Source organism: Microtus oregoni, unplaced genomic scaffold (assembly GCF_018167655.1).
Source record: "Microtus oregoni isolate MIOR12 unplaced genomic scaffold, Mior012 000024F_ref0000369, whole genome shotgun sequence".
Lineage (NCBI taxonomy): Eukaryota > Metazoa > Chordata > Mammalia > Rodentia > Cricetidae > Microtus > Microtus oregoni.
In genome coordinates, this window is record NW_024543083.1 from 14,465,032 (window position 1) to 14,482,076 (window position 17,045).

At 41.7% G+C, this 17,045-nt stretch overlaps 1 protein-coding gene across 2 annotated transcripts in view; it reads left to right on the forward strand.

Annotated features, from left to right (window-relative positions):
* Window positions 1–17,045, forward strand: part of Csmd1 (CUB and Sushi multiple domains 1) — a 1,426,468-nt gene that overhangs the window by 999,242 nt on the left and 410,181 nt on the right. For both annotated transcript variants that reach the window (XM_041673587.1, XM_041673588.1), the window contains exon 8: window positions 6,837–6,924. In XM_041673587.1, coding sequence (XP_041529521.1) covers window positions 6,837–6,924 — 88 coding nt within the window. The remainder of the gene's footprint in view (window positions 1–6,836; window positions 6,925–17,045) is intronic.

A 17,045-nucleotide genomic window follows, 5' to 3' on the forward strand; every position in this document is an offset into this window, starting at 1 on the left:
AGGAGGCTTGTGACAGGTCAGTCTCAAGGCTCTCTTGAGATGTTCCCTGGTGCTAATTCCATTAAGCTCACAGGGTTTTTCTATTTAGCTCTGCTTATTTTCTCAGCTCCTTTGAACAGTAAAGAAGCATCATGGTTTAATCTGAAGATACATAAGGAAAATATGTCCTCTTTGGGAATTCCTGCCAGGGTGATTTGGAAGCAGGAAGGGTAACATTGCTAGGACGGTATTTATCAAGTAGGCTGCTCGCCGCTGCCTCTGGCAACCAAACAGAATGGGGAGGCAGTTATGTGAGAAGGAGCAGGAAGCCAGTGTGGGCTGGAGAGTCTCTCTCTTTGTTATGCCATCAGGACTCATTTGTTCTCTTTTGTGCTTCTCAGTAATAGAGTTAGGGAATCATATTAATATTTAAAATACAGCTCAAATTTATAAACCACTGTAAACTAGCAGATTTTTGAAACAATTATCAGCAGAATTTCGGATAAGAGAACTTGGGAAGTTTTCAGATATAAAATTAATATAAAGTTATTTACTAGGAAAATGTGTTTAATAAACATTGCATCAAAATATTTGGTTAGATGGAGCATATTTTCATAATTTATGTGTTTGGAAAACTCAGCCCTTGGCTCTCATATGACAGACAGCAAGTTCAATATCTCTGACTGGCGATCTGCTGATAAGAAATGCTTAATGAAACCAGAAACACACTGGGTTTATGGCCATTTAATTCTGTATAAACTCCTTCATCAACCTGCCCAGTACTAATAAATACTCTTCATCAAATGACAACAGCTCTTTACTCATTTATATGGCTGTAACAAGCAATTGTTGAATGCAGATGGACAAAAACCAACTCCAGCCATAGGTGTCAGATACTCTACAAGGAACAAAGGAGAAGCCAGTGCCTTCTGAGGTGCTGTGGCTTCATCCCGTGCTGTTCTCTAATGAACGTCATTGGGATACAATTGTACCATCATCAAAGCCATCACATGGGTTGGGTCAGGAGGAGCCCAGCATCAGATCCCTTTGTTGAGATGAAACCCCGTAAAGTTGTAAAGAAGGGGCAGGCCTTATTCATTAGTGTTGTCCCTGTTGGCTTCTGTATGCCTTAGGAATACATGTGCATGCTTATTGATTTCAAACTGAGAAGTCCGTGGTCTATGGTGCCCCCTGATACATAGCCAGGAACAGGCAATCACTCATCCAAAGGGCAGGGATGGAGTGGGGGCACAATGGCTAAGAAATCTGAGCCAGAATGTATTTTGTGTGACATTCTTGATTGTATCACCTCCCTGAAGGTTTTAAATGATTAGTTTATATCTGAAGGCCATTAAAAAAGGGTCAGTGCTTAAAGCAGGCAATAATAATAAGACACAAAGTTCACCATAAACAGTGTGAAGATGTCTCCTAATCTGGATTATTTAGTCCTATGATAAATGGAATTTGAACTTGGAAGGATGCCCCACGGGGAGACTTAGTCCTTGCTTGTCACCCAGCTCTGGTCGTGGAGGGGAGGGTTGTGCTTTGTGATCATCTCCCTTGAATTGGGGGTTCTAAATGGAGGGAAATTGCAAGCACAGGGCCAGAAGGAATCCCAGGAGCATCCTTGGTTGGGAATGAGATGACGACACCATTCTACTTCCCCTTTTAACCCTCAGTGCCATTTTATCGCTTTTATAAAATGTGTAAAAGAAAATTGTATAAAAGAAATGCAAATATTGAAAAACAAAAGCATTTTTTTTTCTTGAATAGCTCCATTTTAGTTTACCAAGTGCTTTAACATTCAAAGCCCCCACTCCGCCCCGCATCACTGCTGTGTGCTCAGTCTGGAACTTAGATTCAGAGTTGTCCTAGTTACCTTTGGCTTTAAGCTCCGCATCGCATCACCTAGAGTCGTTATTCTGTTGAGGGATTGTCTAGATCACATTGGCCTATGCGTGAGCGTGGGGGAATTGTTTTTATTGACAACTGTCATAGGAGCACCCAGCCCATTCTTCTGGGTTGTATAAAAAACTAGCAAAGGATGATCTAGCAAGTAAGTTAGGAAGCAGCACCCACAGTGGCTTTCCTGTACTCCTTGGCAGAATGAATTTCTTGGCTTTGGTAACACTACATTGTATAGCACTGAGCCCTGCCTCCAGATTCCTGTCCTGAGTTCCTGAGTTCCTGCCCCCTGGACGTTTGAGCCAAATAAATTCTTTCCTTCCCATTGCTTTTGGTCAATTCTATTAGTTTGTTTCAGTCAAATGGGTTCTAATGCAAAAATCCTGTGGAGTAGTTCTATGGAGGAAAGGCCAACCTGTATGTAGTTTGTACCTGGAGATTCTCACAGTTGCGTCTGTTGACTTTTGAGTCATCCCTGTCATAATTATTCTTCTTAATTATCTATTATTTTACTAGTATCAGCCATATCTCCACTAGCTTGTCTCCATCCTCTCTTGTCATCAAAACATCCTCAGTGGCTCCTTCCCTCGGTGCCTGTTCTAACTTCATGGTTTGTTCCAGTTGAGTTGAATGCTGATCTTAACTGCCATTCACAAGAGCAGGGCACTTAATGTAGAAGTATCAGCTGCACACTGCATGCCTCTCTGTGCTCTGCATCTAGCTAATGACTTTCTCTGCATTAACAAGCCGTGAATAAACATTTAAAATGTATGCAGCAAGCTGGGAGATCAGTGAAGTGTTTGCCTTACAAGGAGAGTACCTAAGTCTGATCCCCAGAACCTACATTTAAAAAAAATAGAGAGGATAGTATTTGCTTGTAATCTCAGTGGCAGTAAGGACAGATTTATGAAACTCGCTCACTGGCCATTTAGAGAATCTATCCAGCAAATTCCAGGCTGAGAAGATACTCAGTCTCTGAGAGAAAGAGTGATGTAGGCAGTACCACCTGAGGAGTCACGAAGGATAATAGCAAAGGTTGCCCTCCAGTGTCCACCCAAATGCTCACAAGGTGCCCCAGGCACCTACACACACATATACGCCTCCCCAAATACAAACTCACAAATGCATAATCTCTATGTCTTAAACTCCAAATCCAGTCAAAGTTTATACAAATGTTCTCATCTGTAACCAATCACTACCTTTTTAAAAAATAATGCAGTAAATGTGTGTAATGAGTCTTCGTTGGTATTTTCACTTTGAGTTTTAACTGTTTTGACTAGAATTTAACATATTTATTGACATCTGTGGGATGTCTCCCATGAGGCTTGGAAAGATACGGTCTAACATAATTAGACTTAAGTGGTGTTTGTGTGGTTAATTCTTCCCTTTTGAAACTGTGTCTCTGATGCTCTGGGGACTCTGCTTGAAGCAGGACTATCCCCACAGCTCCTTGTCACCGTCGTCACCTCTTTTCAGTTTTGAGAGGCATCACTCTCTTCTAAAGAGGAGAGAATGTGTGTGGCTCTTACTGTTGGCTTGGCCACACCCTGTTTATGCCCTACTTATTCTGTCACCTTGTCATAACAAACATCTGCCTCTGCTTCAATTGCCTATAGTCTACCTCCCTATCTGTGTCGTCATGTTTTTCCTGTATATACTCTGTACCTTCAGAGAAGCTTATAAGTCACTTTCTGTTCCTGTGATAAAAACATATAACCTAGGATGACCTAGGAAGAAAGCCAGTTTGGGCTTATCATTCCAGAGGGAAAATCTATGATGGAGGTAGCTTGACAGCAGGCAGTCAGAGCAGGAGGCCGAGAAGTCACATCTTCACCCACACAAGGAGAGCAGAGAGAGTAAATTGGAAGTGAGGTGAGGCTCACACTCTCAAAGCCTGCCCCCAATGGTGTACTTCCTCCAACAAGGTACCACCTTCTAAAGGTTCCAGAACCTCACCCAATCAGTGCCATCAATGGAGGGCATCCCGTTTGAGTACCTGGGCCTAGGAGGGACATTCCTCATTTAAAACTGCTCCTTGGTGTTATGGTCCCAACAGATTAGAGAACTGCAGACAGAGAGGCAAGATCCTGACTGGGTGAGCTGCTCCTGGCAAAACTTGGTGGTTTCCGTTCCCAGTGAGATTATGTCATCCTGGGATGAGCCAGAGCTACTCTGTATGAAGGACTGAGCTAGAGCAAAATATGGTGGGAATCATGTGGTCTCAAACTTTGAAAACACTGACTGTTGGATTAGATAGTCTCAGGGAGTAACTAGTGGGCCATTCGTACTGGCTAATATGCAAAGGATACTCAGTAAAACCGTAGGCTGGAGGAAACCAGATGTTTCAGAATTATGGGCAATAACATATTTCCATCTAAACTACATTATACCTATGGATGTATACATATACTTCTGTGTGTGTATGGATGGATATATATACATACATACATACACATACATGTGTGTGTATTATATCCACGACTGTTTCTATCTCTATGCATGAATATATATATACATATATATAGCTACCATTATATCTACATATGCTATATCATATGTAGACAGTGTATATATATATATATATATGTGTGTGTGTGTGTGTGTGTGTTTGTGTGTGTGTTTGTATGTATGTATGTATAAAATACATTCTACTAGTTTTAGACGTTTTAAATACACAGTTCTTGGCATGAAATATATTCACACTCTAAATCATCTGTAATCATCTGTATTCCATTTTTTTAATGTTTCTATCTTACTCACTCAAGCTTCCAAACCCTTAGCAACAACACCGGCCTTCTCCCTGCCTACAACACCACACAGCTTCTGTTATTCTTGTGAATTGAACTTCTTTTCTTTGGCAAGTTCACTGTGTCCTTAGATGAAAGCTCAGCCTCTAGCGAGCAGAGTTCAGTGGGTTTTGCTAATTATTTTTCTTTATTGTTTAACTCTTTTTGCCCTCCCATTTTTGGGTAGCAAGAGCATTGATTGTTGAGGCCCATTGGGGCACCGTACTGTGGCACCATATTGTGGGCTCTTCTTGCTTAGGCAGCATAAAAATGTGTTTCCGTGGTTCTCCAGATCAGGAGTGTGAGAGTCAGCAGATCTGTGTTTCACTGAGGCTACATCTCCATGGCCATTGATGGCAGTCTTCCTGACTCTCCCCATAGGCGTCAGTGTGTGATCATGGCCTCACGTGCACCCTGTGTCCAACTCTACCTATTGTATTAGGATTTATCTGAAGCAACACTTCATATTACTTATCTCCAAATACAGCTGGACCTTGAAGGACTAGGGTTTGTGGTTTCAATCCCTAGTTGGGTGGGCTTCATTGAGCCTCTATGTGGATATGGGATCCACTTATGATTAAATCAACCTTTTCAAGGAGGACACCAGCTTTACTATCTGATTTCTGTTTTTCTTTCCTCCATTTTCTCTTAATTTCTGTTTAGTTTTTGTTATTTTATGCTGACAAGGTTTAATTCACTTCTGATATGAATATTCTAGCTATTTCCTTTGTAGTTACCTAAGAATTACATACAACACCCCAAACTATGCAATCAATACCAATTTAGAATTACTTATATACAAAATTTTGCTCCTTACAGTTCAAACCCTGAGAGCAAGTCATTGATTTCACAAATTGTATCTTTATAAATTAATATCCAACAATATAAATTTATAATTATTCCATGTATTGTCTTTTACATAGTATAGAAAATAAGAAGTGAAGTTACAAATCAAAATAACGATTCTACTTTTCATCAATATTTATATGTACACACATAAATATATGTGTCTATTTTTTTCAGTTATATTTTTCTATGTGTTTACTTTTAGGGCAAATTCATTTTCAATGGTTTAAAGTCATATCTAAGGTCCTTTCATTTCAACTCAGAAAGAATCCGTTTAAAATGAACTACTTTGCCTCTGGTTTGTCTGAAAATACCTGAAATTCTGTCTCTTTATGGGGGGATAGATTCACAGTGTAGCATCTTTATGGGGGGATAGATTCACAGTATAGCAGTTCTTACCCCCTGGCTGTTTCTGTGTGTGCTTCTCAAATGCTCTACCAAGAAGGGATCCTGCATTTGCACTGTCTTCCCCTGGGCTTTGTCTATACATTCTTTTTGCTTCTACCCTGCGCTGCAGTCATGGATGACACCAAAGCCCAGGCTTGGTGACATCCAGAGGACAGAACAGATGGGCTCTGCTGTCTCACAGGGATCTCTCTCAGAAGCACTCCCACGGGCGTGCCGCAACATCTCACTAAGCTAAATTGCATCACGAGCCCTTCGTTAAACACATTTCTGATAAAGAAAAAAGAAATGTCCATGGTTGGATGAAACAGATAATGTAGGGTGCGGAGGATGTCAGAGTGCCATCCACTCCATCCAGTGGCACAGGGTCCTTACAGACTATTCTGTGGTGTTGGAAACCCAGCAGGAGGCTTGGGAAGCTCACAGAGGAAACTGTACAGCTGTGCAAAGGGGATCACACCATGTCAGTTCAATGTAAAGTATGTTCAACATTTAAACTTGTTTCAATTTATTAGACTACATGTTCATAAAGATCTTGATGATTATCAGCTGCACTGTTATCCCTGGGGAGTAGAAGAAGCTCTCTTCTTCATAGGCACAGGCCTTTTCCCGAGTCCTATAAACTGGACCAATACAAGAGCAATCGTTGAAAGCAAATGAGCTTCTAATTAAACTTTCACCTCTTCAACAGGAGAAAAAGAACTAAACCAAAGGATGTCATCGTCTTTTTGTGGGCAAAGTTGCCTTTGATTTTCAAGAGCAAAGATTCACTTTAATGCAGCTGAGCCAGCTTCAGTACAAGAGAGTACACATTGAGTCGTGATCCTTGAAGCTCTGAATTGTGCCTTGCATACATTTCCTGAGTGTTTCCTCTATTGCTGCGCGACCTGATGACAACCTTTCTCTCTGTTGTAGTGACCCAGGGAGGCGTGTCTCTGGTCTCTGACATGTGTCCAGATCCTGGAATTCCAGACAACGGCAGAAGAGCAGGTTCTGACTTCAGGTAGGAAACAAAATAGTGGCTTGGAAAATGAGTTATCTTGTAACACATGCCTGGCCTGTCATTTTTATCTCAGTCGTCCTATTGACGGAAAGACATAACTTGTCATTGATTAAGAATCTGCAGTATTTGCAGAACTCTAGATATAATATGGTGATAATTTCTATAATTATATATATGTATATTTCAAAAATATATATAATGTGTGTCACTTGATAGTCTAATGTTTAAAAGTAAAGACCACAAATCTATTGTAGCCCCATGATTATCACCTCAAATAAGCGTTTAGGGTGACAAACACTACTGGCCCTCAGCCATTTACTCCAAGATGCTGCCCAGCATTTTAGGATTAAGGTGAGCTGGAGACCCCTCTCCAGTTGCTGGACCATGAAGCAGCTGTGATTACAAGCGCTCCAGGGCTTTGCATTTCTTCCTGTCTCTTAGAAACCTAACGTTTCTCACCTTGTGCGAAGGGCTGGTAAACAAGAGTAATCTGAAGAAAATCAAGAGTGAAGGACACAGGAAAGGAGTTCCTTCTTATAATCTGCTCATTTGTTTGAGAGACAGACAGAATTAAGCCTCCTAACACAGGCTGAAAGCTATGTTAGCCACGCAGAGGGAAATCAATGGATGTTCGGTAGGCCTGCCACAGCAACCGTGCCATTAAAGGGGATGGGGAACAGGATGCTTGTCTCTGGGATGACTACCACAAAGGTGATCGAATTTCTGGCACTAGCAGCAGTGTTGTAGACTGGGTGAGTTTTAAGGAAAGACTTATTTCATGTCGTAGTCTGGGAAATCTAAGGTCAAAGAGCCACATTTGACGAAGCCCCAAAGTGGGGCAGGCTGTTGAAGGTGAAATTGGGAGCCTTATTAAATGAGGATGCCTGGCCCTCTTACCCCCACCTTCTCTGTCATCTCTTCCTATAATGCTCTTTCCCTAGGAAGCCATTTAGATCCCATCCCTGGTCCACCCTATGGTTCACCTAACATAAACCACCTTCCAGTGACATTGAGTGATCAGAGCTTAAGGAGCTACAGTGGAAGCTCAGGATATTCACAGATGATTGAGGCCTAGCTTGTGAAGCTTCAGAGGGAAGCAAAGACTCTGTCAGGGCTGTTCATGTGCTGTTTTGTGTTAACAATCTGTGGAGGGGAACCCGTGCTTCACTGGGACTATAGGCACTTGTCATCAGAGGCAGAAGAATCATCTGTGAATAGTAAGATACCAGCATCATTAAGGCAAAGGCTTCTTACAAGTATTTCACGGTCAGCAGAAAGAAGCTGTGGTCCAGAGGGGCATGAGGCAGCAATTTGGTAGATAGTATTCCCCATATGGTACTTGTTTAAAGGCATAAAGAGGTCATAGTGTGTAGCTGGGACTTGTCACTATGTGGCAGGGTCAGCGTCGCTCTCAGTAGAGGCCAGGATGGCCACTGATAAAGGTGCCATTTCAATAGAGACCCCCAGCAAAGGAAAGATGTCTGAGTCATGAGACAACCCCAAAGATAAAGTTTAGAGTGGAGTCAACCTGAGCTTGTATAACGAGCTGTGTCTGTTGTGCAAGACAGAGAGGGAGAGCAATAAGCTGACTCAGGCTTTCTGGAGCCCAGGTGACCATCATTGAGTCCAAGATGCTTCACATTGGGCCCTATATACTGTTGGGTTCAATTTTGTTTGATCAGACTGTAACTATGACCCAGTTCTTCTGTCTTAGACAAAGGAAGTATATAAATTAATATCATTATCATAATTACTTGCAGAAGGGACATATTTAAGAGTCTTTGGATTTTTAAAGAGACATTGAACTATTAAAATGTTCAAATTTTAAAGTTGGACTGTTTTATATTGTAATATTAATTGCCGAACATGGGACAGCAGGAAGCCAGTATGTATGCTGGGGCAGTCAGAGAAGAAAGACAGAATCTGCTTTAGAAGACACCACGGTCTTCTGTTTAAGTGCGTTAGCTTCTGGGTTGTCCAGGCATTTCTCCAAGCATGCAACAACCAAAACTATAACCCCTTGGAGATGGCTGGAAAGGAAATATAAAGAGGGTTTTGATCTAATCTGAGCTTTCATGGGACTTTATTGCTAGAAGATTCTTCAAGGAGAAAAGATGAAACCTTTGTTTTCCAATTGTGTATTTGTTTGCCTTGCCTGAATGAGCAGCCTGGAACCTTATTACAAGGTTCATTGGAAATGGGTACTATCAGTGGCTTCTTTATTCTCAAGCCGAGGATGAGGGAATTCTGATTTTGGTCCTGAGTATGATTTCAGCTCTACGTTTTCCATGGTGACCTTTATTGGGTCAAGGATGTAGTGATCTATTTTGTATTTGTTTGGATTTTTTTTTAATGCATGTATATAAGATTCAGAGAAAACTCTTTTCTTTAGCTACAGAGATGATCTTGGCTTACCTCCCTAAATTGTTAATAGAATGTCTTGTATCAGTCTCAGATTCAATGATGAAATTACTATGGTCAAGAGGTGTTAGATTCTTAAAGTATCCTGTCTTCTTTTGGTGCTGTGGAGGGAAAAGGGTCTCGCACATGCCAGACAAGCATCTTGTAGGTGGTGGCACCACCTGACATCATTTTGCTTCCATACCATTAGATTTCACTTGCCAGAAGTTTACAGGTATCTTACATATGGTCTCATGATGTGTAATCTTATAAGGACTTTGTCTGGATTCACTGTCACAGCAGTGTTTATCTTATAAAAATTGGGAAATCCTTCTGAAACACAATTAATAAAAGCTCCAGAGACAGAAATTGGGGTCAACCTGAAGATTTGAAAAGCAAAGCAGCCAGCCACTGGCTCTTACCTTGACCTCAGTCCGAAATGACAATTCTGCTTCCAGGAATCTCAGAATGAGACTGTGTTTTGAGAGCTGTTTCCTCCTGTCTTATATTCTTCTCTAGGATTGGGATTAAAAGTATGGACCATCTGATTTCTATGGCAACTAAAGGTGTGTGTTACTGTGGTTCCTGGGATTAAAGACTGCCATAACTGGTCTATTGACCAGTGGGACTATTATTCTTAGATCTTCAGGCAGTCTTTATTTTATTAGAATAAAATTGAAATGCCACTGCATCTTTCCTCTAGAATATTCCAGAACAGTTTCCGCACAGTTGGTAATGGCTTCTGCTTAAATGCTGACACGACTTACTGATGAAGCCACCAGGAGAGGGGTTTTCTCATGAAAAGTCTTCAGTTACTGACTCAAAAATCTCCTTTATTTGCACATGAAGTAACGTCTTTTGTTACTTGATTATAGTTTAAGTCTTTCAGAGGATTTTATTTTCCTTCAAGTTGGCAAACTTACCAACACAAAACTTTCCATGGGGCTTTCTACACATTTACCTTAAATTTTTATAATGTGTCTGATTAGCATTTCTATAAGTAATCTTATTTGTAATTAGCATATTACATACTGGACTTCATTGTTGGGTTTTCAGTCATATTCCATTTTGTGCTGAGTCTCCTGTCTTTCTCTGTATCTACTTCAATATCTTTGCACCTTCCTCTCACACGAATTATGTTGTCATGTTGCAAGTGTTATGTTACTACCATTCTTTCTGGATACCTTTTTCTCCCTTTGTTGTCCCCTTTCTAATATTACAACTACACACACACACAAACACACAGACAAGAGAACATGCAGATTTTTCCTTCTGAGTCTGGGTTATCTACACCATATTTAAAACTTTGAACTTATATTTTATCTTAAATGTATGAACATTTTGATTGCATGCATATATTTCAGAAGGACAGGGTCAGATCCCCTGGGACTGGAGTCACAGATGGGTGTGAGTGACCATGTGGATGCTGGGAGCTGGAAACCCATGAGCTTTGCAAGAGCAGCTGGTGCTCTTACTGCGGAGCCATCTCTCCAGCCCCTGCACCACATGTACATTCATTTGTTCTTTGGGGAACGGGTACCTGGGTTGATTCCATTTCTGAATCTTTTAAATCAATAGTGACGTCACAGCTCAGTTTCCTTGTACTCACATTTTCTGTGTTCATTGATTTGACGAGTGGCGTTATTGATCCTCTAAGATGACAACTCCTTTCGCTGAGTTTTCTCTTTCTTTAGCTGCAGTTCTGCAGATTGGGCCAGCATGTGTTCATTGAATCTTCTTATTTGTTTGTCCCCACACTTGGAACCATGGGCTCTGACTGTTGTTTTCTTGTCTCATTCATTTCTTAGAGTTGAGAAGGCCAACGACCTAAGGTCCTTCTTCTTCACCCTTCCCTGTTATGGTTCTTTATGCTGCCCGACATAGTGTGTATTTAACTTTCCCTCTGGAGCATGTGCGACAGCCAAACACTCATTGGCACACATTTGTAAATTGATTGATACCACATTATTGCTGAGAATATATGAGTTCCTATTAAGCATTTCTTCCAAGTTACCTTGAAAAGAATGTATTAAGAATGTATTTTTTCCTATGAAAACATGTTGTTCCCAGTCCTAGGAGTAAAAGGGTTGTGCACTCCCACAAAGCTCTGTATCACCCACCAGCCCTACCCCCTACTTCCAGTTTTCATCAACCTTTCCTACTGTGAAATCACACTCATTACTACTGAAGTGTCTCATTGGAAACATCTTCAAGCCCTGGGAATCTGTCAAACTAATGGTAGTAGATAGGGCTTCAGATTTTCTCAAATTTTGTTAGACAACTTTACTTTGTCATTGGCAACAAATATAATGATTTTTTGAAGTTAAAGATACATCTTAATGAAAATTTCTCAGGGAAAGTATAATCTTATCAATCGCAGTTTGCCAGTCACCCAGATAAATAGGCACTCAATAGCGAGGAAATCAGCCATTGCCTGGGATGTCAATCACGTATGTCCTTTGTTCTCGTGACTGACATCCCTGAGATCTCAATCTTCACTGGAGAGGCGCTGTGGGTTCAAAAGATATATACCGTAAAATCCAAACCCATTCTTGCTTTAGCGGGGACTTTCTGAGGTGGCCTTGGCCCTTTCTGTGTAAGATGCACTGTCCTTGCTGGACTGCTGCCTTCACCATCTGGCGACACAATGGGAAGACCCTGTTCAGCCTTTATGTCGATTTCCAAGAACTTTGATTCAACAGATCCTCTGTAAGGGTCTTTATCTGAGGATCAATGGGTCACACCATGAAAAGAGATGCCTCGGCGCACAAGCTGGGTCTCTTCAGCCCACGACTGAAAAGACGCTATTCAGAGTTGCGTGCCTTTGTAAGAAAGGTTGGGTAGAGTTGAATGGAAGGTCATCTGTACCAGTAGTGGTCATTGTACAGTGACCAATGACCTCAGATGCACACGACCTGTATGTATTGATGATACTTGCTGTCTGTTTATGGGAATGAAGAACACAGGTGTGTTCAGACACAAACTGATGCACCCTGGCCCAGAAAGGATGCCCTGAGTCATGGATAAAGTGAGGTGCAGAGGCAGCTAGTCCAGAGGTTTGCCAGACTGCTGGTGTTTACAACAGAGAAAGTGGTATTTTTTTTTATTATTTCATAGTTTTAGCAAGACTTTTAGTGGAAATCAGTTCAGTTCTTTCTAAATTCTTATAATGGATACTAATGACTGTTATATAATCCAGGTGAATACCTGATGTGGTCAGGGTGAGCGGGACACAATGGTAGTCAGCACTATAATTACACGGAATTTAGGGCTGCTTTTTGTTTGAAGAGGGCTTGCTTTATTAAGTTGATAAAACTATCTGCCATCTCCTTTTGTTTGAATTATTATTGTTTCTTTGGAAACCTTTGTAGTTTTCTTAAGGCAATCTAAATATTAATTCCAGGATTATCAGTAAATTATTCAAAGTTAATGGGCCTAGCACAAAGTCTTCCTGTTTGAATTAAATTCGTGGGAGGAAAGTTTCCAAAGTATTTGTTAGCATTGACCACTGTCTAAAAGACAAAGTACGTTCATTAAAACCAAGGAATTATGAGGAAGACTGATGAAAACTCGGGTGCCAACATGGGAAAGAAGGTGCTGTGTTGGGGAGCGATCGGGGTCTCTGTTGTCTGTCTACTTCCGATCCTAAGGCCAACACAGCTCCTTTATACACAAGTGCAATTATCTTCACTTAAAAACAATTTCAATGATGGGAATTTGACATGGGCTTTCATACCTTCTATGCAAGGACTCTACCCATGGTACACCAGCCAGCTCCACTATTTTCCCCAGGGCTGGTTTAGAACTTAGAACTCTGCTTCTGTTAGGCAATTGCCCTACCACGGCATATCCTTAGCCCCTGCGTGCTATTGCTATTAGTTGTTTGTTCGTTTATAGTTTATTTTTTTTTTAAAATTTATTTATTTATTAAGGATTTCTGCCTCGTCCCCACAACCGCTTCCCATTTCCCTCCCCCTCCCCCGATCAATTCCCCCTCCCTCATCTGCTCGAAGAGCAATCAGGGTTCCCTGACCTGTGGGAAGCCCAAGGACTGCCCACCTCTATCCAGGTCTCGTAAGGTGAGCATCCAAACTGTCTAGGCTCCCACAAAGCCAGTACGTGCAGTAGGATCAAAAACCCACTGCAATTGTTCTTGAATTCTCAGTATTCCTCATTGTCCGCTATGTTCAGCTAGTCCGGATTTATCCCATGTTTTTTTAGAGTATTACTCAGCAGTAAAAAACAAGGACTTCTTGAATTTTGCATACAAATGGATGGAAATAGAAAACACTATCCTGAGTGAGGTAAGCCAGACCCAAAAAGAGGAACATGGGATGTACTCACTCATATTTGGTTTCTAGCCATAAATAAAGGACATTGAGCTTATAATTCATGTTCCTAGAGAAGCTAAATAAGAAGGTGAATCCAAAGACAAACACATAGGCATCCTCAGGAATATTAACCTTCATCAGGCGATGAAAGGAGACAGAGACAGAGACCCACACGGGAGCACCGGACAGAAATCTCAAGGTTTATAGTTTATTTGTTTTTTTGTTTTTGTTTGTTTGTCTTTTTTGCTGTGAGACTGGTCTTGACATTAAGCCCAAGCTAGCCTCAAACTCACAACTTCCCTGCCCCAGCTCTCGAGTACTGGGGTGTGTGTGAGCTACCTATGCTGGCTCAACGAACAGGTTCTTTCAGAATAAACCAAGTTCATATACAACTGTTAGGGTAATCCCTGATTTTTGCCATATTGCTTTTGGGTCAGAACCTCAGTGTAAAGCTTGGGTTGGCCTTGAACTTGTAGTCATTCTCCTGCCTCAGCCTCCCAAGTGCCCGTTACTGCACTCTGTCTTTCTGTGCATGATTTTCTTTTTCTTCTTTTTCAATTTTGGAAGAGATTGATCGATACCTTAGACTTCAGGCAGGCAAGGTGCCCTACCACTATAGTCCAGCCCCTGCCCTCACAGATAAACTCTTTAAACTTTAAGCATTGTTCTGCAAGGTCATGTTTTATCTAGGATCTTAATGACAGCGAGCCTCTATTGACTTTGACTCATTCTAAACAAGGATGACTACAGTGACTATGTTTTCTTTTCCATAGTGACCTTAATGGACCCCTGGTCCCACAGGGTGTGAGCTTCACAAAGCAGCCATATAGGAAGGAGGTCACACCTTCAGCCCCGTATCCCAAGCGACAAACACACAGTAATGAAAGAGAGGGAGTACTGAAATCATACACAGTTGTGACTGCTACCCGAGCCAGGGCTTCCTGCCCCTATTGTGTGGAGACACACAAGCATCTAAGAGTAACAAAATTTCAGAATCCTACTAGGCTTTTTCTAGGATGGCTTTTCATTTTGTCAAATGGAACGCATCTCATAGAGGACCTGGCCTTTCTCGCTACTCAGCTAGCGCCTCCATGCTGCCAAGTGTTCTCGCCCTGCCTCCCTGCAGCCTACACAGCAGCCTTCCCAGTGTGGGCATGCCTATAACACTTCTTTCTGTTCCTATAGTCTTGTTAAATCATGAGATCCCAAAGGGAAGGGGACAGGCCTTATTGATTTTATCTCTTATTGCTGTGCCCAAGTCATGGTAGACACTTTTATTTTCTGTTGAATTGGATTAAGCTGAAGCTAACAAGCCTGTCCCTAGGGATATGTGATCACAGCCTCATTAGTACTGTGTTAAGCCAATTAAGTTAGCCACTGCTGGTCAGGAAATGGATTAATGACTGCTTTAGGAAAAAAAAATGACCTACACTAGAAAAGAAGTTTGGAGATTGACAGTGAAGTTATGACCCCAAGGTGAACTATTTGATTGAGAACTGGTGTGAACATGTAGACATGCTAACAATTTCTGTCCTGATATAGAAGCACTATTTTAACCCCATTTGATTCTTCATTTTGTGACTGTTCTTTATGAAGTTGCTGATGGCAGATGGGATCTCTTGCTATCGGACGGAGGCACAGGAAGGAGAACTGACATGATCTGGGAGAATGAGAAATAGGTTAGCCCCTCTCTTGATGAGATGTTGCTCAGTTCTGTGACCACAGAAGGCTGTCTTCCTTTCCATGTGTCAGGCTAGTAATGGTGTTTAGAGTAACTCCAGCATCGCCATGAGAGTCTGTTCCCTCTGCACCTCTTTAAAGAACCCGTGGAGTCTCTCAGACAGGGGACAAGCTCAGCAGTCTTTAAATGAGCATCGACTTCCCACTAAATCTTTCACAGAATTATTTTCAAGGGATGGAGGATGAGAGACTTGTCTCCTGGCTATGAGCCAAAGTCCCTGTGGACTTACTGTTTGGATGTCCTGTGAAACATTATCTTCTCCCTCCATGAACTGAATCCTGGAGAGACAAAAACAGAACTTAATTTTTGTTTTGTTTGTTTTTTGCGATGGCCTTGTTGTATATCTGGCTGGCCTTTAACTCATAGGCATTCTTCTACTTCAGCGCCACAGTGCTGGGATTGCAGGCATGTGCCCCTGTGCCCAGTTCCCTTTGCCCAGTTTAGTGTTGAGATTATAGGCATAAATCCCTGAGCCCACTTTAAGGCCTTGGCTCTGTATAGACAGGCATAATTTTATTATTGCTTGTAGTTTCTTATCTATTGATGCTTTTTATGTCTTCCCACTTATAACTCCTCATAAGGGGAAATTCGGTTGTAATTATCAGATAGGAGCAGAATGCACAGGCAAATCTTCCCGTGCCACATAATCCTGATGGTCCCTTCAGTGCCTCTGCTTTCCAATGACTGTTCTCTCTCTATCCTCCCAACAGAGCTAAGGCTTCATATTGACTCTGTATTCTTTGCTGCCATTCGGGCGCCCTGTCCTGCTTGGCCACCTAAGGATGACCCTTTGTCCTTCATTACCTCTTATGCACTTCCCAGGTCCATCCCAGCACCGGCCATTATTGGCAAGCACATAAGTGCTTTCGTTTCCAATTTTAACTAGCATGGGACAGGCTCCTCTCCCCTAATGAGAGTGTACCCCCATAAAGAGGACAGCTTTGTCATTTGTCATTGCTGTCTCAGCGTGGAACCCAGCGTGGGGCTCACAGCGAACATTTAGTAATGACTTATTAAGTCTTCCGTTTTCCCTTTTAAATTAGTTACATATTTACATATGGTAAGGCGGTGATGAATGTGGGCAGGCGCTGCAGACTTTGATCCATGGGTGATTTTTCAGGACAATCTTTATTCTGTATGAGAGAGCTCCTGCGTGGGTACTCAGAGATGGGCCTTGCACCTGCGTTTTCTGAAGATCATTTGCATAAACAATCGTTCCTCTTAGTTAACAAGAGAGGGAAAGTTGATGCTGTTTTATCAGTAAGGGGCATTGATAGTTTAGTCTGCTTTTCCATTATCTTTATCAATTGAAAAAAAAGCTTACTAGTAAAAGAGGCCTCTTACAGGGTAGAATTAAGACAATATTCAAAGTTTAATAAAACTCAGAAAGGCTTAGGATGGTTCATCTTAAAACTGGGCTCTGCGTGGAAGAACTCTGCCTCCTGTTCTTTCATCCGTGTTCACACGGCGTATGGAAGTAGAACTCAGTCAAAGAGCTGTCCCTGTTTTTCAAAACTCAAGTGTTGTCTTATTGTTCCAGCCACTGTCTGTGTCAGCAAATGGTTTCTTTGCCATTCACTTAACCAGAGGAACAGAAAAGGAAGTGATGTGGGGCCTGCCTCGCCATTCTCTGTGCAAATAGAACAGGT